The 22843-nt window shown below is 37.8% G+C and overlaps 1 protein-coding gene across 1 annotated transcript in view; it reads right to left on the bottom strand.

Moving 5' to 3' along the window:
• LOC121368381 overlaps window positions 1-22843 on the bottom strand; it is a 48401-nt gene that overhangs the window by 8039 nt on the left and 17519 nt on the right. Inside the window, exons 2-6 of the mRNA XM_041493076.1 lie at window positions 13268-13830; window positions 12990-13040; window positions 10472-10599; window positions 9509-9796; window positions 2359-2457 (exon numbers count right to left, since the gene is read on the bottom strand). Of these exons, the coding sequence (XP_041349010.1) occupies window positions 2359-2457; window positions 9509-9796; window positions 10472-10599; window positions 12990-13040; window positions 13268-13505 (804 nt within the window). The 5' untranslated portion in view covers window positions 13506-13830. The remainder of the gene's footprint in view (window positions 1-2358; window positions 2458-9508; window positions 9797-10471; window positions 10600-12989; window positions 13041-13267; window positions 13831-22843) is intronic.

Below are 22843 nucleotides of genomic sequence, written 5' to 3'. Positions count from 1 at the left end.
TATTATCTTGTGTAGAATATCAGTGTATGCATATTAAACATATTATCTTGTGTAGAATACCAGTGTCTGCATATTTAATATATTATATTGTGTAGAATATCAATGTCTGAATATTAAAGATATTATCATGAGTAGAACATCAGTGTCTGAATATTAAATATATTATATTGCGTAGAATATCAATGTCTGCATATTCAGTGGGTTTCTGATAGCCTTAATGTGTGTAATAGCTCAAATTTCATTTTATATATTCAAAACACGAAATGTATAAAATGTGTAATTTCAATCGTTATAAGGGATCTTGTGACTACAAGTATGTCATAATTAGGGCATCCACGAGTCCAATATATTGGACTCGAGTACTCGAGGGTCAAACTCAACCCGGACCCGAGTCCTGTACCCGACACTTACTCTAGATGATAATGAGATTAAGGAATAAAGTAAAATAGCATTATGCATCTTCATTCCAGCGCTGAACATGGATGCTAAACCATGCCATTGTATTACATTCCACACATTCGAATTTTGTTTTTCCCTTCATGTCTCATATTCTTATAATGTAACTCGCGCCAAGCATATTATGACAAAATGCCTTAAACAATATAATTAATTGAGAATGCCCTTCCTTGCTCGGGTACTCGAGTCCTGTGAACGTGCCCGAGTCCTCGTGGATACCCTAGTCATAATGGCAGCAAACTCAGGACAGTCCCTTTAACAAAACCTACCTGCTGTAAAATTGTAGAAGATGAATCTCCCGTTTAATACGGGGGTGACGGCATTTGTTGGAATAGCAGAGATAACAGTAAAAACACTTTCAAGAGAACAATCGTGTAAAGCTTAATGAATTCTGTAGAACGGCAATAGCTCTTTAAAACAAATACTATGGAAGGTGTACGACTCTCTGGTCTTACAAAATACTCCACAATACTAATCTTACAAGTACCACAGCAGGTTATAGCATTTTTTTTTTTTTTTTAGACCAAAAATAATAGGCGTAATTTTCCACTATAGTAAACTTTAAAAAACAACAACAAACAAACCCAACAAACAAACAATAACACAAAAACACATATGAAAAAAACACACCAAGAAACCACCAAAATAAAACAAACAAACCTACAACCTAATGATGACGGATGTATACGCATAGGCTTACGAGCTTCCACTTTTGCTGGTTTTTGCCAGATTTAAATGAAAATGCCCGAATCTGGATAACAACATTTATTAATTTGAGCTTTGCTGTCAAACAGCTATATAGAGTTCCAACGTTAAACGAATCATTACGCAATTTTACATGGATTACAGCTACTCTTGCGGGTAGAATGACAGAAATACATCGTAAAAAGGTCTCAGGTTAGCACATTTTTCTCGAATATCTCTATCGTTTTTGCCCGAATTTGAGGATTTGCTCCAGCATCAGGGGGTAGTTATCCCCCTCCCCCCGCCCCTGCCGCCCTGTCTCGTACATTTAATAAAATCATGTATACAGCCATAGCTTCAATTTAATAATTAATTCCAAACAAAATTAATTAAAACTATATATATTAAAAGTCAATTAATATATATTTGCTAAATGACTATAATCACTAAATTCATAAATAATTACAAAATATCCGTTATATATATATATATAAAAAACTTTTATCAAAACAATAATTCAATATAAAAGGTTTTCAAAATAACCTAATTCCGTTTCCATCACGGCTTAACTTCCCCTGTTTTGACTACTGTATATATAACTATAGTAAAGTCCGCCTTCTCCGTGGGGAAAAATGGGAAACCCAACATCAATGCAAGAACAAATATTGAACCAAAAATAAGGCAGAGATGAATAGTACTTGTAGAATGTAGGAAAATGCGTTTTAGGACATCTAGTTTTCAATATTTTACGGGGGAACATACCTCCCGAACCCCCTAGAAACTTTGCTTTGCACCCTAGGTGGTAGTCAAGGGGGACACACGCCACACCCCCCCCCCCCCCCCCCCCCCCCCCAGTGTCCATTTGCTTCCGCTGTGCCTGTAATGACATTAACAAATTAGATAAACCCTCTTTTGACCTTTACATATATGAAAACTATTCGGTTATAGCATATTTGAAAGTAAAGGCTTTATGTATTATATTACAGTTCAATCCCGTTGGCTCGAACCCCGTTGGTGCTCGAAAAAGAGTTCGACCTAACCATTCGGTCAACATCGTGTACATGTAACTCGGGACGTCGTTTTTGATTCGAAGCGTTATACTGTATTCAACCCTTCCGAGTTCGACCCAGTGAGATTCTACATTTATGCATTTAAACAAAAACAATTCTCATTCAAGTAGTCTATTCTGATACCTTTGCTTAATATAATAAAGGATACAGTAGGAACTGATTCTTGGTTGAAGTAAAGTAAAAGTTTCGTCTTCTGCAACCACTCCAGAGATACTGCTTTCGCGATTTGCCGTGCTTTTTTGATCCCCTGTAAACAGGCACGGCAAAACTGGTACACAACACTGGTACACACGCACGCACGCACGCGCACGCACACACCGACAACAACACACACACACACACACACACACACACACGCACCAGAGACAGAAGACAGAGAGAGAGAGAGAGAGAGAGAGAGAGAGAGAGAGAGAGAGAGAGAGAGAGAGAGAGGCAGAGAGGAGAGACAGGTTACGAGAGAGAGAGAGAGAGAGGAGAGAGAGGGCAGGCAGAGGAAGGTCATTTGAGAGAGAGAGAGAGAGAGAGAGAGAGAGAGAGAGAGAGAGAGAGAGAGAGAGTATATAATACAGACTAAATAATACAAATTCATTAGGCTCAACACAATTTGGTTGACATATAACACCATAGATTGAATATTGATGTAGGCACGGCTGAAATGTATGTATTGACTGGATGTATTGACTCGAGGCACGTATGTATATATGTATGTATGTATGTATGTATGTATGTACTATGTACATGTATGTACATGTATATGCATGAAAGCAAAAATGTTGTTTTCGGGGTTTTTTTCTAAACCTTTATTACCCCCAGATCATTGGCAATGTCAAGGTTGGGGTGCCTTGAATCATCGTCTTACAATATACAGCAATAATAAAATTATATAACATGATTATATGTACCTTTATAACTGTACGGTAAAGGTGTTATATTTCATATTATATATATAAACAATATGTGATATGTATGGGAGTTATATTCATTACATTTCTTGTCATATACTGCACAACCGTATTCATATATATACATACATATACATACATACATACATACATACATATATACATACATATATACGCATTTTAAAATGATCTGAGGGTCACAAATGATAGGTGAAACGAGCTTGCATTGGAAAAAAAAAGGGAGGGGTGACAGAGAGGAAGGGGAAACAACATAAAGAAAGGTTTATCGACAACTAAAAGGTTTTGTTGTTGTTGTTATTGTTTTTAACTGTTTTAAGTGGGTGTCTAATGTAGTAAGGACAACGCGTTTTTAACGAAGAAGAGGAAGAGCATAAAAACAAAAACATTTCTTTTTTTTTAGACTTATGATAGGGGGACAGAAAATGGAGAGGAAGGATAAACATGACGAAAGAATAATTTGTATCCAAATGATGGGTGTTTCAAAGGTGTAAGATACGTTTACTAGAACTTGTGTTATTTGTAAGTACAACGGGTTTGAAAACAATAACAAGAGGAATAGAGAAATAAGGTCTTTAAATGACTAAAGTTGTAAATCAGACCATTTACTTGTGAACTGGTCTTCTTTTTCTGACAATATGAATCTTTCAATATTTCTTGATACTTTATTATATTTACAACTTCAATAAAATTTTGAGAATGATTTGTATATTTACAACTATAAATGTACCGTTTCACTATTAAAATTAAATGATTTAATAAAATACTTAAATGTGGACCTCCAAGTAGTGTAACACATATATCTAAATTCAAGGTAGTACCTGTTTTGATTTCAAACCAATTTTTAAAGTTTACCCACAACTGCCCTGTGTGATAACAAGTGAAGAATAAATGTTCTAACGATTCCGCTTCATTCGAACAAAACGTACATAGAGTATTTGCTAGTATGCCACATTTATTCAGGTAAGTATTCGTGGTTAATATACGGTGTATAAGTTTGAACTGAAAATGTTGCGTCTTAGTGTCGAAAGCAAAATGTTATTAATTACTACTTTTAGAGGAACATTATTACACAGAAGGGAATTATGACCTCTTGGCAGTAAAGGCGATAACAACGATAACAATAAGAATACATGGACTATAATTATTACATTTTTTGAAATAGAACACATGTAAAAGTTGCTTTCCAAAAATCTAAAAAATGTGTAGTGAAATTGCATGGTGTGTGTGTGGGGGGGTCACGAAAAGAATTAAAAGAAGCGATACAGTTTATCGAGGTTACCAAATAGAATAATATAACGAAAGTAAAATTCACGTTAGAGCTCATCAAATACGGGATTTTGCCGTAATTACCCCGCTCTGATGTAGGTCATTTGCAACGTATTACAGATCTATAGTTGATTAATATACTTAGTAGTCTTCTTCCGATAGACAGCAATCAGGGCACATTAATATAGAATTCTTCCAATAGACAAGAATCAGGCTACATTAATATATTTAGTAGTCTTCTGCCGATAGACAAGAATCAGGCCACATTAACATACTTAGTAGTCGTCTACCAATATAAAAGAATCAGGCCACATTAATATACCCAGTAAGCGCCTACCAATAGACAAGAATCAGGCCACATTAATATACTAGGTAGTCTTCTCCCGTCAGACAAGAATCAGGCCACATTAATATACTTAGTAGTCTTCTCCCGATAAATAAGAATCAGGCCACATTAACATACTTAGTAGTCGTCTACCAATATACAAGAATCAGGCCACATTAATATACCCAGTAAGCGCCTACCAATAGACAAGAATCAGGCCACATTAATATACTTGGTAGTCTTCTCCCGTCAGACAAGAATCAGGCCACATTAATATACTTAGTAGTCTTCTCCCGATATACAAGAATCAGACCACATAAATATACTAAGTAGTCATCTTCCAATAGACAAGAATTAGGCCACATTAATATACTTAGTAGTCATCTTCCAATAGACAAGAATCAGGCCACATTAATATGCTTAGTAGTCTTCTCCCAATAGACAAGAATCAGGCCACATTAATATACTTAGTAGTCTTCTACCAGTAGACAAGAATCAGGCCACATTAATATACTTAGTAGTCTTCTCCCAATAGACAAGAATCAGGCCACATTAATATACTTAGTAGTCTTCTCCCAGTAGACAAGAATCAGGCCACATTAATATACTCAGTAGTCTTCTCCAAATAGACAAGAATCAGGCCATATTAATATACTAAGTAGTCTTCTCCCAATAGACAAGAATCAGGCCACATTAATATACTTAGTAGTCTTCTCCCAATAGACAAGAATCAGGCCACATTAATTTATTTAGTAGTCTTCTCCCAGTAGACAAGAATCAGGCCACATTAATATACTCAGTAGTCTTCTCCCAATAGACAAGAATCAGGCCATATTAATATACAAAGTAGTCTTCTACCAGTAGACAAGAATCAGCCCACATTAATATAGTAAGTAGTCTTCTCCCAATAGACAAGAATCAGGCCACATTAATATAGTAAGTAGTCTTCTCCCAATAGACAAGAATCAGGCCACATTAATATACTCAGTAGTCTTCTCCCAATAGACAAGAATCAGGCCATATTAATATACAAAGTAGTCTTCTCCCAGTAGACAAGAATCAGCACACATTAATATAGTAAGTAGGCTTCTCCCAATAGACAAGAATCAGGGCACATTAGTATACTTAGTAGTCTTCTCCCGATAGACAAGAATCAGCCCACATTAATATAGTAAGTAGTCTTCTCCCAATAGACAAGAATCAGGGCACATTAGTATACTTAGTAGTCTTCTCCCAATAGACAAGAATCAGGGCACATTAGTATACTTAGTAGTCTTCTCCCAATAGACAAGAATCAGCCCACATTAATACAGTAAGTAGTCTTCTCCCAATAGACAAGAATCAGGCCACATTAGTATACTCAGTAGTCTTCTCCCGATAGACAAGAATCAGGCCATATTAATATACAAAGTAGTCTTCTCCCAGTAGACAAGAATCAGCACACATTAATATAGTAAGTAGTCTTCTCCCAATAGACAAGAATCAGGTCACATTAGTATACTTAGTAGTCTTCTCCCAATAGACAAGAATCAGGCCACATTAATATATTTAGTAGTCTTCTCCCAGTAGACAAGAATCAGGCCACATTAATATACTCAGTAGTCTTCTCCCAATAGAGAAGAATCAGGCCATATTAATATACAAAGTAGTCTTCTCCCAGTAGACAAGAATCAGCCCACATTAATATAGTAAGTAGTCTTCTCCCAATAGACAAGAATCAGGCCACATTAATATAGTAAGTAGTCTTCTCCCAGTAGACAAGAATCAGCCCACATTAATATAGTAAGTAGTCTTCTCCCAATAGACAAGAATCAGCCCACATTAATATAGTAAGTAGTCTTCTCCCAATAGACAAGAATCAGGGCACATTAATATACTCAGTAGTCTTCTCCCAATAGACAAGAATCAGGCCACATTAGTATACTCAGTAGTCTTCTCCCGATAGACAAGAATCAGGCCATATTAATATACAAAGTAGTCGTCTCCCAGTAGACAAGAATCAGCACACATTAATATAGTAAGTAGTCTTCTCCCAATAGACAAGAATCAGGGCACATTAATATACTCAGTAGTCTTCTCCCAATAGACAAGAATCAGCCCACATTAATATAGTAAGTAGTCTTCTCCCAATAGACAAGAATCAGCCCACATTAATATAGTAAGTAGTCTTCTCCCAATAGACAAGAATCAGGGCACATTAATATACTCAGTAGTCTTCTCCCAATAGACAAGAATCAGGCCACATAAATATACTTAGTAGTCTTCTCCCAATAGACAAGAATCAGGCCACATTAATATATGTAGTAGTCTTCTCCCAGTAGACAAGAATAAGGCCACATTAATATGCTTAGTAGTATTCTCCCAATAGAAAAGAATCAGGCCACATTAATATACTAAGTAGTCTTCTCCCAGTAGACAAGAATCAGCCCACATTAATATACTTAGTAGTCTTCTCACAATAGACAAGAATCAGGCCACATTAATATACTGAGTAGTATTCTCCCAATAGACAAGAATCAGGCCATATTAATATACTCAGTAGTCTTCTCCCAATAGACAAGAATCAGGCCACATTAATATACTTAGTAGTCTTCTCCCAATAGACAAGAATCAGGCCACATTAATATACTCAGTAGTCTTCTCCCGATAGACAAGAATCAGGCCACATTAATATACTAAGTAGTCATCTCCCAATAGACAAGAATCAGGCCACATTAATATACCTAGTAGTCTTCTCCCAATAGACAAGAATCAGGCCACATTAATATACTCAGTAGTCTTCTCCCGATAGACAAGAATCAGGCCACATTAATATACTCAGTAGTCTTCTCCTGATAGACAAGAATCAGGCCACATTAATATATTCAGTAGTCGTCTCCCATTAGACAAGAATCAGGCCACATTAATATACTAAGTAGTCATCTCCCAATAGACAAGAATCAGGCCACATTAATATACCTAGTAGTCTTCTCTCGATAGACAAGAATCAGGCCACATTAATATACTCAGTAGTCGTCTCCCGATAGACAAGAATCAGGCCACATTAATATACTCAGTAGTCTTCTCCTGATAGACAAGATTCAGGCCACATTAATATATTCAGTAGTCGATTCCCATTAGACAAGAATCAGGCCACATTAATATACTTAGTAGTCGTCTCCCAATAGACAAGAATCAGGCCACATTAATATACTTAGTAGTCTTCTCCCAATAGACAAGAATCAGGCCACATTAATATATTCAGTAGTCGTCTCCCGATAGACAAGAATCAGGCCACATTAATATATTAGTAGTATTCTTCCGATAGACGAGAATCAGGCCACATTAATAAACTTAGTAGTCGTCTCCCAATAGACAAGAATCAGGCCACATTAATGTAGTCTTCTCACGATAGACAAGAATAAGGCCACATTAATATACTAAGTAGTCTACTCACGATAGACAAGAATCAATCCACATTAATATACTTAGCGGTCTTCTCATAATAGACAAGAATCAGACCACATTAATATACTTGGTAGTCTTCTCCCGATCGACATGAATCAGGCGACATTAATATACTTAGTAGTCTTCTCCCGTTAGACAAGTATCAGGTCACATTAATATACTTGGTAGTCTTCTCCCGTTAGACAAGAACCAGGCCACATTAATATACTTAGTAGTCTTCTCCCGATAGACAAGAATCAGGCCACAATAATATACTTAGCGGTCTTCTCATAATAGACAAGAATAAGGCCACATTAATATACCTAGTAGTCTTCTCCCGTTAGACAAGAATCAGGCCACATTTATATACTTAACGGTCTTCTCACGATAGACAAGAATAAGGCCACATTAATATACTTAGTAGTCTTCTCCCGATATACAAGTATCAGGCCACAATAATATACTTAGCGGTCTTCTCACGATAGACAAGAATAAGGCCACATTAACATACCTAGTAGTCTTCTCCCGTTAGACAAGAATCAGGCCACATTAATATACTTAGTAGTTTTCTCACTATAGACAAGAATCAGGGCACATTAATATACTTGGTAGTCTTATCCCGTTAGACAAGAATCAGGCCACATTAATATACTTAGCGGTCTTCTCACGATAGACAAGAATAAGGCCACATTAATATACCTAGTAGTCTTCTCCCGTTAGACAAGAATCAGGCCACATTAATATACTTAGTAGTATTCTCCCAATAGAAAAGAATCAGGCCACATTAATATACTAAGTAGTCTTCTCCCAGTAGACAAGAATCAGCCCACATTAATATACTTAGTAGTCTTCTCTCGATAGACAAGTATCAGGCCACATTAAAAAATATATACTTAGCAGTCTTCTCCCTATATAGATTGTTGCCCCAATTAAACGAAAATGCCCGAATCTGGATGATAACATGTATTCATATTACTGCCAAACAGCTATAAAAAGTTGCATACGAATCGCTGCGCATCTTAACACGGAGTATAACTAACATTGTGGAGAAGGCCTAGTAAGTTGTGTAACTTGTGCCTAATCCATTTGTTCTTTAAAAAGCAATACAATATGTTTCAATCAAACATTGTGGGTAGAATGATGGAAATACACGGTGAAAAGATTTCAGGCAAGATCATTATGCTCGATTATTTATTTTTGTTACCCGAATTTTTAGGATTTGCTCCAGCCCTGTGTGGGGGGGGGGGGATAACCCCCCAATTTGCTTGTCGTGTACGCTGATGTGGAGGACACATGTCTCACCCCCCCCCCCCCCACACACACACACACTCGGTAATGACAGCCCTGCGATACGTTACCAGTTGCTTGATTTGTCTCCGAATCAGCATGTTCATTGGGATGTATACAATCATGAAAACTGCAAACGTCGATCCTATGGGAATGATGATGAGAACCAGCCAGTCTGTGTCGTACACATGAATCATCAACATTAAACAACCCGCTAACACGCTGAAGGAATACAACCCGAAAAAGACGAGCAAACTGAACCAATAGAGAGTAGCAGTGCGTTTCACCAGTCCAAAGATCCTCATATAAAACAAAGAGTTTAACTTCGTCACTGTAAGATCGTGCCAGTCTCTTGAAATCTGTAACGGAATGAATGAGTGAATGAATGAATGAATGAATGAATGAGTGAATTAGTTAATCAGTCACATCTATAATAAAGGAATCAATCAAGGGAAAAAATTGAAAGAAGGGAATCTTTGTTTGACGATATATCAGTACAGGCAACACATCACCATTTGTTGTGTCGGAGTGTGACGTAGCTCGGTGGTACAGCGCTCCCCTGATGCGCGGTCGATCTGGAATCGATCCCAGTCGGTGGGCCCATTGGGCTATTTCTCGTTCCAGCCAGTGCTCCACAAATGATGTAACAAAGGATATGGTATGTGCTATCTTGTCTGTGGGATTGTGCATATAAAAGATCTATTGCTGTTCAGAAAAATTGGCTTCTCTTTTCTGTTGTTTTTTACCCTATAGTTTGTAGCAGTATTTGAAGGACATTGTCATCTGCGTAATTTCTGATTTTGCCTGGTTCTAAATAACAAAATAATCATATAAAACACTAGTCCAGTTATTTACTTTCCTGCACAAGGTTGTGTTATGTGCTATCCTGTCTCTGAGATGGTGCATATAAAAGATCCCTTGCTAGTAGCGGGTTTCCTCTCTAAGACTGTCAAATGACCATATATTTGACATCCAATAGCCGATGGTTAATAAATCAATGTGATCTAGTGGTATCATTAAACAAATGCACAAACCTTTGATCCCATTTTCCTTAACAGCTGGTCTTGATACGTCGATAAACTTTTAAAGTACCAGGCTGTCCCTCGCACTGAAGAAGTGTTTTCTTTTTCAGCAGACACAAAGGTTTTCATTCCATTTTTATCTGAAATTAAACACCACCACGGAAGAAATATCATTAAAAAAATAAAGTATCAATTTTCGAAGATGTGTAAGGCATGGAACACAAAACATGGCAAATTGTCACAAAACGCGGACGGGTGAAGACGTTTATTAGGAAGGGGTGCAACGTTTTAAAAACGGCACTTTCAGTATCCAGCGGTTTTTAAAAGGTTAGGTTGTTTTATTTAACGACACCACTAGAGAACATTGATTTATTAATCATCGGCTGTTGGATGTCAACCATTTTCTAAATCGACATACAGTCTGAGAGAGGAAACCTTCTACATTTTCCCATCAGTAGCAAGGGATCTTTTATAGACACCATCTTACAGACAGAATAGCACATACCACGGCATTTGATATACCAGTCGTGGGACACCTACAGTATTCAAAAGTAAACTAAGATGCATTGCCTATATATATGGCATTTTCCCCAGAAACAGTAACGAGACCTCTGTCACCCCCTCTGAATCCGCCAATGAGAATATCCAACTAATTATTCTCAATGTTCTGAGGTGTCGTTAAAGAGACATTCCTTTCCTTTCCTCTCTTAGAAAGTTGACAGCGATCGTGCTGACACGTTCTCTGTAGACGAAGAGTTTAAAATGGAAGTAAAAAGGTGAATTGCATCCTGGATAAATGACTACAATCTGTGGTAGCAGACCCGTTTAGATACACACAAATTGCAAACGAGTCTCCCATGGGTTGTCCTGCCACGATCTGAACAGATCAGGCCCTTTTAAGGGCCAAATCGGCCCCTGTGGCGCAGTCGTTAAGTCATCAGACTACAGGCTGGTAGGTACATAGTTCGCAGCCCGGTACCGGATCCCACCCAAAGCGTGTTCTTAATTGCACAATGGGTAGGTGTAAGGCCACTACAGACAGCCTAGATAGCTGAGGTGTGCCCAAGATATAAAAACGAAAATAAGTTGAATTAAAATACTTAAATAAAACTATACGTATAGTAGCTCACTTTTTATATTTTGGCAAACCGTTGAAAAATGTGCCAATTTTCCTTCATGGAAACTGAGCAATCTTTCACTTTTGACTTAATCCTACTGGACATTCAAAATTCCATAGCACCAAAACTACCCCAGTCACTACCGTCCCCGGTCGGGCTGCTGGCGCTCTCTTCCACCTGCCAGTGCGGGCGGTCCCCTCTCCCACCCACCGCAACCTTTTTCCTGGCCTGGACAGAGGAGCGTTACAACGAGCGCTACAACAGCTTGTTCTGAATGTATACGTAACCCTATGACCTGAACTTACCTGACCTGGCAGCAGAAGATGGTGGGTTAATCGGCTATCATTTCTAATACGTACAGGTAGACATTAGGTAGTTTCTCAATAGTAAAGCAGTTTCAGCATTAAATTTTGTTGCATGTACCATTTTAAAATTCAGCTATGTATTAAAGTGAAAAACAATATTTAAAACATAATTAACTGGTTTTGTGTGCATGTATGCCAGTGTCCTGTGCTGTATAGTTTTTCTGCTACTGAACGTGGAACATGTTACCATGAATCACCGGATCTATAGGCCAACAAATACACATTAAAAACCGTTGAAGTGTAACTGAAATAGTTCATAGTTTTTGTGCATAATAAAGTATGATCGTAAAAGTTGAAGTTAGAGTTTGTTTTGTTTAATGACACCCACTAGAGCACATTGACTTATTAATCATCGGCTATTGGATGTCAAAAATTTGGTAAATTTTGATATATAGTCTTAAAGAGGAAACCCGCTACATTTGTCCATTAGTAGCAAAGGATCTTTTATATGCACCACCCCACAGACAGGATAGCACATACTACGGCCTTTGATATACGAGAAATAGCCCAATGGGCCCACCGACGGGGATCGATCCCAAAGCGGCCGTGCATCGAGCGAGCGCTTTACATCTGGGCTACGTCCCACCCCTATGATGGTAAAACGTCTGTTTGTTCATGTATCTAACCAAGGATCAAGCACGCTGTCCTGTGTAACTATTTTTGATGATATTGGGATCGCGGAGTTGTTGGTGGTTTTGTTGTTGGCCTCCACTGCGCGTGCTGTAACCTCACCGTGGTGCAGGGGTGTAACATTCTCTTTGAGAATGGCCAATACAGCACAAATTGAACTTTAGAGTAAAATTCGGTGTCCGTAAAATTCTGTGATATTTTTATTTATATTTTTGCACAGTTCTTTACACTGTTTTTGTTTAAACCTTGAATTTTTATATTGATGTTGATCATCACTTTATTTATTTGCATTACCATAGTTTGACACCCAATAGCCGATGTATTTTTCGTGCTGGGGTGTCGTTAAACATTCATTCATTCATTCATTCTCTTTGTTGTTGGCCTGTGTAATCTTCCTATCAAATAAGAAAGTCTTACCTTGCTGGTGATACTGAAGACCGACGTTTGGCAGAATGTCCTTAAGTTCACCTACAACAAAGAATTTATACAGCAAAAAGACACGCTAAGAAGATAGTAAAATATAAAAATATATGTCATCATCATAATCATGATCAACTTCTTCGTCGTCCTTGTTGGCGTGTGTGTGTATGTGTGCGCGCGCGCGCTAACATGTGTGTGTGTGTGTATGTTTGTGTGTGTGTGTGTGTGTGTGTGTGTGTGTGTGTGTGTGTGTGTGTGTGTGAACAAAAACTTACATTTTTGGTACAGTGCGTCTTTAATCTTGCAAACAGCATTCTCTCCCTTGGTGACGTCGATGTAGTTGACGGTTCTCAGCACGTCTGGTACGGGGCAGGGTTTCAGCATCACTGGAATGATGCCGTTCCGTCTCTCTTGGACAGACAAAACAAACGCCAGGTGTCTTTCGTAGGAACACCAGCCACTGTCGATGTACTCTGGCGACAAAACCATAACTATTCTCATAGCACGTGACATTCCATCTTCAATAAGAGAAGCAATCGGCTTCCCAGGAGTGAAATCTCTCGGAGGCCACAGACACTTGATCCCATAGTCTTGTTCCAGTCGCTCGACCCACTCCTGAACCTATTGCTGGTCGTCAGAACTGTGAGAGAAGAACAGGTGGTGTGTTTTCCCTTCTGGTAACGCCGTGGCTAAATTTTTAACAAACTGTGGTGGTGACCTAGGTGTGGCGCTCTCGTAGGAACTACAAAGAGTACTGGGAGTAGATAGAAGTGGCTCACTTTCTTCCTTGTATCTGTGCGCCATGGCTCGCTATAAGATCTTTCTTGGACTTAATCTTCTGAAAAATCAAAGCCAAATATATGCAAGATAATAATATTGGACACTTTGCCATGACACTAGGGCCTCCAAGAGCACTCGAGTACTCGGGCACGGGCCGTGTCTAGCAAAACTCGAGTACTCGGGCACGGGTCGGGTCTAGCAAAACTCGAGTACTCGGGCACGGGCCGTGTCTAGCAAGACTCGAGTACTCGGGCACGGGCCGTGTCTAGCAAGACTCGAGTACTCGGGCACGGGCCGTGTCTAGCAAAACTCGAGTACTCGGGCACGGGCCGTGTCTAGCAAAACTCAAGTACTCGGGCACGGGTGGAGTCTAGCAATACTCGAGTCCGTTCACAAGACTCGAGTACCCGGACACGGGCCGAGTCTAGCAAGACTCGAGTACTCGGGCACGGGTCGTGTCTAGCAAAACTCGAGTACTCGGGCACGGGTCGAGTCTAGCAAAACTCGAGTACCCGGACACGGGCCGTGTCTAGCAAGACTCGAGTACTCGGGCACGGGTCGTGTCTAGCAAGACTCGAGTACTCGGGCACGGGTCGTGTCTAGCAAGACTCGAGTACTCGGGCACGGGTCGTGTCTAGCAAAACTCGAGTACTCGGGCACGGGCCGAGTCTAGCAATACTCGAGTCCGTTCACAAGACTCGAGTACCCGTGCAAGGAAGAGCACTCTCATATAAAAAAAAAATCGAATGTGTGGAATGCAATACAATGACATGATATGTAATCTATGTTCAGCGCTGCAATTTTACTTTATTCCTTAGTCTCATTATCACTAAGTGTAAGTGTCGGGTACTCGGGTCCGAGTCGAGTTTGACCCACTAGTACTCGAGTCCAGTATTTTGACACAATAGGTATAGGGAACATTATAAAAATAGGGATAGTGGAAGGTACAAAATATATATTCTTTAAATACTATTACTACATAGATTCTCAAAAGAGTAATGTCCCTCAATATATTCCGCAGTAAATGTTTTGAGTGTATAGTGAAAGTGTGATTTGGTTAACGACTCCACTGGAGCACATTGATTAATTAACTATCGGCTATAGGATGGCAAACAATTGGTAATTCTGGACCCAATTTCACAAACGTAAATCTACGACTAAACCACAATTCTTATTACTAGTATAGTTCAACAAATATAGTTAGAATAACACATATTTCTTCTCTTTTTTTGTCTGTAATGATGTAATTGTCTGCGTGAAAACACATGCAAACGCACGACCTGTATAACTGGCAGTAGCAGACGTAAACTTACGATGTTTAGTGAAATGGGCCCCTGACTCGTAGTCATCAGAGGAAACACGCTACATTTTTTTTCGAATGCAGCAAGGGATCTTTTATATGCACTTTCCCACAGACAGGAAAGCACATAACACAGCCTTTGTCCAGTTGTGGTGCACAGGTTGTAATGAGAAAAAAACAATCACCTTAATGGATCCATCGAGGTGATTCGATCCTGCGACGCAAGCACCTTAAGCGAGTACTCAACCGACTGAGCTATGCAAAGGTGCGTATTTTTAAACAATTTAAAAATATATATTCTTGTTTTAGTTTTATATGCCGACACATAATGATGGTTTAAAATAAATATGACAAATTTTTAAAGATCACATCTTCAAAATTAAACGTATTATGATGATATAGCCTATTTTCGTACCTATACCCACGTGAAATTAATAAACGTGTCATTAGTTATGAATCGATTAGCCTATAAAACATTTATTTATGTTCACAGATTCCACCTCCTCATCAACTTTTAATTCCACCCTTTTTTAAACTTTGGCAAAGCAGTTCATGAAATATTGCTTAAAATGAAATTTAGAAAAGTCAAATACGCCATCTTGAAAATGGCGGCCACCTTGGAACAAACTGGGTTGATCCTTGAACACTCGGACCACAATTGCTCTACAGACACCAGCCTCCAACTATATTTCGAACAGAAAACTTTCGCATCAACTTGAATTGACTGTTTTTACGTTTGTTTTGTTTAACGACTCCACTAGAGCACATCGATGTATTAATCACCGGCTATTGGATGTCAAACATTTGGTAATTCCGACACGTGGTCATCAGAGGAAACCCGCTATATGTTTCCTAATGAAGCAATGGATCTATTATATGAACTTTCTAACAGACAGGAAAGCACATACCACGGCCTCTAATATACCAGTCGTGGTGCACTGACTAGAACGAGAAATTGGCCAATGGGCCCACCGACGGGGATCGATCCTAAACCGACAGCGCATCAAGCAAGCGCTTTACCACTGGACTACGTCCCGCCCTCTGACTGTTTTGGGGCACCCCACTAATAGAACTGAACGTCACTTTATTCATATGACGAGGCTAATCGCTTTCCCTTCCATGCAGAAACAGTGTGTCCTTCATTTCATTTCAACTTCATGTTCGTACAATATGTTTTGTGCTCACCAGAAATACTTACAAACACGTCTTGGGGGGGGGGGGGGGGGGGGGGGGGGGGGGGGTTGAGTGGCGGACCAAGAAAAATGGCACCTCAATAAAGTTTTGATATTTGCAAGTAATATGCATTTGTTTGTGTATATATATCACTGTGTACGAATGGAAGAGTACATTAATTTGACTAAATGACTAGCTGCGATTTTCTGTACCGCTAGCTGCATTATTAACTACGACCTATGCAGTAGTTAATAATGAAACTAACGATACAGAAATTCACTTCCTCGCCTAACGATAAGGTTTCTACTGTCTGACTCGCAAACAAATCGGAACAGCGAGTCCAGTATCATTGTCAGACGGACATAGTATAACGGACACAATTCCATGTGTAATTTAATAGTTACGATCGACTATCTACCTGCAATTATTAATATTATGAACAACCATTAAGCATTCCATATATATATATATATATATATATATATATATATGCATAAAATTAAATGTAATTAATAAGCAATTATAATTTTATACACTAAAGCAATTAAATATAATTTATTTAGATTACATATTTTAGAATTATACATATACATTAATACTAGTGTTTAATCTATGAAGTAGTTATATTAATTTGGATTAAGATTTTATATAGGGGAATAAATGTAATAATTAGTTTATAATAAGGCGTGTAATGGTGTAATTGCGTTCATTTGATATAGATTATTATACTAGCTTAGCTTGTACTTAACAAATAGAAGAGTACTGTGTTTTCTATATTTTAGTATATCAGATATGGACGGTGATTTATAAGTGTTTTATTTGTTTTATAACTGCTGATATCTACATTTCCTGTTAACGACCTATGGTCTGTCGTCCTATCGCCCACAGCGAAAGGTAGACTATGGAGTATTGCTCAGGGTACATTCTTGTTTAAGGCCCGTGCAGTATTCTTAATGCACGTGCAGTTCATGTACTTGTAAACAGAAGCCTAGTTTTAATTATATCATATTGTAAATATTTATATTGTATAGCTTAACCTTAAATTGTGCTGAACTTTATGAAAAGAGATGTGGACTTTAGATTATTTATTAATCCTTTATTAATAAATATTAGATAATATATAGTGTATTTATAGCATTAATGAGTAGCATTAATTAAATTCCTTGGTATGTATATTTGGATAAATAGTATATTTTCTTTAAATATACTGCAGAGAGTTGTGTAGTTTTTATGCTTTTGTGTATGATTTTGTTATTTATGTATTTTAATATTCTTGTTATTATTTTTATAGGGTTTAAAACAACACCCTTCTGTCAAATAAAGAACCTTTACACACTGCGTCCGTCTTTGTGTTGAAATCCAGTGTAACATATACATATATATATATTCACTGGCGTAGGGGATAAGGGGGCATGTGTCCCCCACTTTTCAGATATTTTGTTTCATAATAGTGCAAAAGTGTGTAAATATAAAAGTGTGGCCCCCTCCCCACACTTTTTGGCACCGTGCTGCGCCACACTAATATATGTATATATGTGTGTGTGTGTGTGTGTGTGTGTGTGTGTGTGTGTGTGCACGCGTACATTCCTCCCCCCCCCCCCCCCCCCCGTCTTGTCACCTTCATACGCCACTGGTATATGTACATAGATAAAAAAGAAAATTCAAATGTGCGTGTTAGTCTGTGTTATGTGTTTGGTTGTGCGTGTGTACTGGTGTGTGGGCTTGTTTTGTAGGCTATTGTTTATTTGGGGGCAGATTTGTTGTTGTTACTGGGGTTTCCTTTCTGGGGGGAGGTAAAATTGTTGAGGGTGGGGGGGGGGTATTTTTTAAATATTAGGTTTTTTGTTTTGCCTGCCACTTTCGCTTATAATCATTTATAGAACAATGTCTTCATTTTAACATATAACCTTAAATAATCGGCATGCAAGACTAACAGAAATATGTTTACATAGATATTTTGATGTAAACAAAACAAGTATAGTTACTATAGGTAGATGTTCTTTATTACAGCAAAATTTACACTTTATAATGCAATGTATATAGGCCTAATTAATTTACAGCAAACGAAATATTTAGTCAAACAGCGCATGTGCAGGAAATTGTGTAGAGGAAGTCTAGACTGGCTAGTGGTGTTTTTAGGGGAGGGGTCGGGTCATGCGTCCCCAGAAATACACTGAGAAAGCAAAACAAACATAATATAGCACGTGGGGAAGGGGACTGTTCTAATTGGAATATTATATATAGTCCGTCCCATCCTACAAACATGTTGTCTTGTTGTTTTTGTAAATAATTTTAGTTTGGTTTGACGTAAAAATAAAAATAAAAGGTTTTTGGGAAATAACAAAAATATACTATTTTTGTGTGTAATTTAGAAAACAATCGGCTCAGAAATAAATAACTTGTAGTAAATTCCATAGTATGAAAAAATGCGTTCCCCGTGGGACGCACTATAAAAAGGTTTCTATTATCTATTACAACTGTTACTGTCACACACAATTCACTAAAACTGCAGGTGTGTTTGTATGTTTAAACGAAATTATGATAATTAATTTGAGGCGAGATTGCAGCTTTGAAACAAACAAAAAATTCCATGCAAAAAAAAAAAAACGGCTCGCTGGATTCATCTTCTATATTTAACACATGGTCAGTTATAAGAAAACGCAATTTCATCAACTTAATTTTTACTGTATCATTCTTTTATTCTTAAAGCATAGGTGGGGACATTTATGATGCCAGGGACTGGCAGGCATAAATCTCAGCTGAAGATTAACAAACAACTGTGGCCATCGGTCATTCCTGAAGTAACCGGAACGCACCGGAGTGGTTAATGGTTAGGGGACGTAACTCTGTCTATTTTTTTTTCGCGAATTTCTAATAGAGGCTATATTAAAGGCAGTAACAGGTCCTGTGTTGCCTGTGGGAAAGCGCATATAAAAGATTCCTTTCTGCTAACGGACACTTGCGCCCATGGCAGGCGTGTGCTACAACAGCTTGCTTTGAATGTGCACGTTAAAACCTATGACCAGATATTATGGAAAAAATGTAGCAGGTTTCCTTGAAGACAATTTAAGAATTATCAAATGTTTGACAACCAGAAGCCGATGATTAATGTATCAAGGTGCTATAGAGGTATCATTAAACAGAACACATTTAAACTGTAAACTCGTTATGTGAACTCCGTTGCCAGTGGTGCCGCCGAGTTTCTACATGCTCGACAAAATGTTTACCAAGGTACCTTGGCATCATACAACATTGTGTAGTGTGTTTGGATTAAACCAATACTTTCATGTTTAGAATATTTAGAATAATAATTTCGAAGTGTTCTGGCGTCTATCGAATTTTCCAGAGTATTGAAAAATAGTACATACAGGCATGCACATATGAATGTCCGAACGCAAAATCCATTCCATTTTCCATGCCCATTATGTCTGTCTTTTAAATGGATAATTCTGCAGTCAGTGATAAACAACAGTTAATACGTGTTGTAAATTATACATGACACGATATATTATTTTAAACTATAAAATGTTCAAGGTAACACAAAATAGCAAATAAAAAAGTGTCAAACTACTCAAAGTATATTATTTAACATTCAAGATATTTTCAGATAGTATTCAAATTATGTTATATACAGCATTCATATTTACATTGTTGTCCTTTACACTCAAACGGAAAGTTATTGCTATGACAGTATGGGCAGTCTGTCGTGTCGTGAAATATAGAATATCAAACATCTGAATTTGGTAACACTATGTCTTATATGATCCTCCTCTTCTGTCATCAATATTCCTTGTCTTTCCAATCCTCCCGTAGGCATTTTTCTTGTATACAATGCGTCCCAGTTGTATCACCTTATGGACTGTCATTAATTCCATCAAATAAAGATCAACCCATGAAACGATTTATTGCAAAGACAGTTGGAACTGATGACAATTCATCTTCCTCGCGGCGAAACTGTTCAGCACGGCCAGCTAGGTAGGGACGACTTGGCATTGGGTTCAACACGGCCAGCTACGTAGGGAGGACTTGGTACGAAATTTTCACTGTCGTCACTCTGTCCAATACGGTTAGCTTGTTTGGGACGACTTGGCACGAAATCTTCATTGTCGTCAATTTGTTCAATACGGCCAGCTAGGTAGGGACAACCTGACACGAAGTCTTCACAGTCGTCAAAATGTTCAATACGGTCATCACTCGTCATTGCACGACAGAATCATCATGGTGGGTGTATCATGGCCATCGATTGGCTGTTCCCATCCAGCCACGTCCTTGAGGTGTGTATCAGCGTGGTTTATTGGTTGTCGTCCACTGCTAGACTCTAGGGCAGATCGCGCGCCTCTCATCACGGTCGTCTGGTTAGGATCTTGATGAAGTAATTGCTGGAAGTAATGAATGATATACAATATTTATTACCATAGCCGTCCAATAGCTTTCATAATTTAATTGGGGGGGTTTTCCTATAAAGATATAAAAACAAAATCTACTTTTTAACAAGGCAGCCTATTGTAGAGCGTCATTCATCACTTTGTAGCAAGACAGAGTGTAACATATGTATAGGATAATGTCCTCAAGATAAGTTGCGCTCGTGAATCTCCGGCCGGCATTACGGACCCAAACGAGATTCACCCGCGCATCTAATCGTAACATTTCGGACATTATCCTATACATAAAGCTATATCATTTGTCTTCCGCTGGGAGTATGACACCCAATGACATAGGAGTTTGTTTTCAATGACTGGATTAGTTGAAACTAATTTTGAATGTAGTATTGCATTAATATTAAATTTTAAGAAACTTATACAGCAGAATCACATACCGGTGTATTAATGCAATTTATAAATAGGTACACTATAATATAATAAAAGTTTTGTTGTTTTTATCTTATGAGTGGTGGAGTCAACAGCATGCCTTTTTGGGTATGGTCATGTTATGGTTTGTTAGTATCTTCCATGGACTATTTGTACAATTTTAAACAATAATTCCTTTGTAGTCATTATTATATCAGAATAAATTCCATATCAAAATGAGTTTACATCAATAACAAAGACGTTTAGTGGGTTTATATATTTTTAAAGAGCATAATGTTATAAAGATATTCCAATGAGAGCTCATTTTAATGGTGCCTTAACAACGTATAACTTCAAATTCACTTTAAATGTAGGACCTAAGTAGTATTTAGCAGCCCAGTGTAGATTTGTGTGCAATAAAATATCGTTAACAAAACATTTGAGTATGTCAACCTAAACTTCAAGTGATATTAAAAGTGAGATGTGAGACCCCAACCCTCTCTGCTTTTATTTCTGTAATGTATATTCCACCAACTTGTTATTCCATTATTTTGACCTTGTCCATTTTAATAAATATTTTATAATCTGTTTTATTTAGTCACTCTATTAACGTGACAGACCCTAGTTTTTAAACACTACGACGTATTTTTCACTATTAATGATCATTTAAATTAGAAGTACCTACATTTTATTATTTAGAAGATTAATTTTCGTACACCTGAAGTGTGAAGTAGTTCTGGTCATTCAGGGTTTTGTAATACCCCCAAAATGCATTTATCATAATTCTGAAAACGCACGCTCGTCTGAGAAGCTCTGGTTATTTTTGACGGTATTTCCCCGTTTAAACATAACATACTTTATCTTCTCTCTGTTATAACCTTATCCAGATGTGTTGCAGGTGCGTAGATTAACTAAACTTAATGTTAGTTTTCACGGGTTGAAACTAGGTTCTGCTCCTTTAATAATCCCATTGAAATATTGCTGTTCAGGAAATAGGGGTAAGGTTATAAAATGTGTAATTACACAGAAATTCCTGCAACAAAACTTTATATATAAGATGCCAATACTAACGGGATGTCAAAATGAGCTTCATGTATATAAAATCACCCCTTAGCAATTCTGTAAACAAAATAACTGCCGTGGAAATGGGGGCAGGATAACAAAACGGGTAATTACACATAGAAATCTGTGAGCCCTGCAATCTAGCGTACATGTTCCATCTCTGGGGATGTAAGCCTTGACAAAAATCACTGTGAGCATTCATCCCGTCTTTGGCTAATGGACTAATTTTGGTATTAACAGAATTAATAGTTGTCCACACGAAAATATATCTGTTCACCTCTACACCTACTCAAATGGTACCATTAAGCTAGACATATGTAGTTTAGTTATTTGCTCAACTTGTAACTTCATCAAAATAACTGGCTTAGCAGATAGGCTGAATCATATAATACTACTGGAAGCTACGTTATCAAGTCCAGAAAAAGAGGAACGCTGTAAATAGGCAGTTACACTAATAGTCAGCTGATTCTTACAGGTTTACTATTTATGGGATAGTATTTAATAATTTAGCCTTAGTTGCATGTTAAAACATAGCCACCTACAATCGCCAAAACGATTATGACGCTATTGACCATTTTCGTTCCACCACCAGTTATGATTAATTTTTAATGGCTCTTACGACATTAATTGTTTGGTAGCGTATTAATTGGCCGATAACCTACCTCTAAGTCTTCCGCTGGCTGTTCAATCCTTGTCCTCGTCTTCTTGGGATTATGCAATAAACAGATGCAAGATAGGGTAACGATGAG

This window comes from Gigantopelta aegis, chromosome 3 (assembly GCF_016097555.1).
Source record: "Gigantopelta aegis isolate Gae_Host chromosome 3, Gae_host_genome, whole genome shotgun sequence".
NCBI classification, from domain to species: Eukaryota; Metazoa; Mollusca; class Gastropoda; order Neomphalida; family Peltospiridae; genus Gigantopelta; species Gigantopelta aegis.
This window is presented reverse-complemented; position numbering and strand designations above follow the sequence as displayed.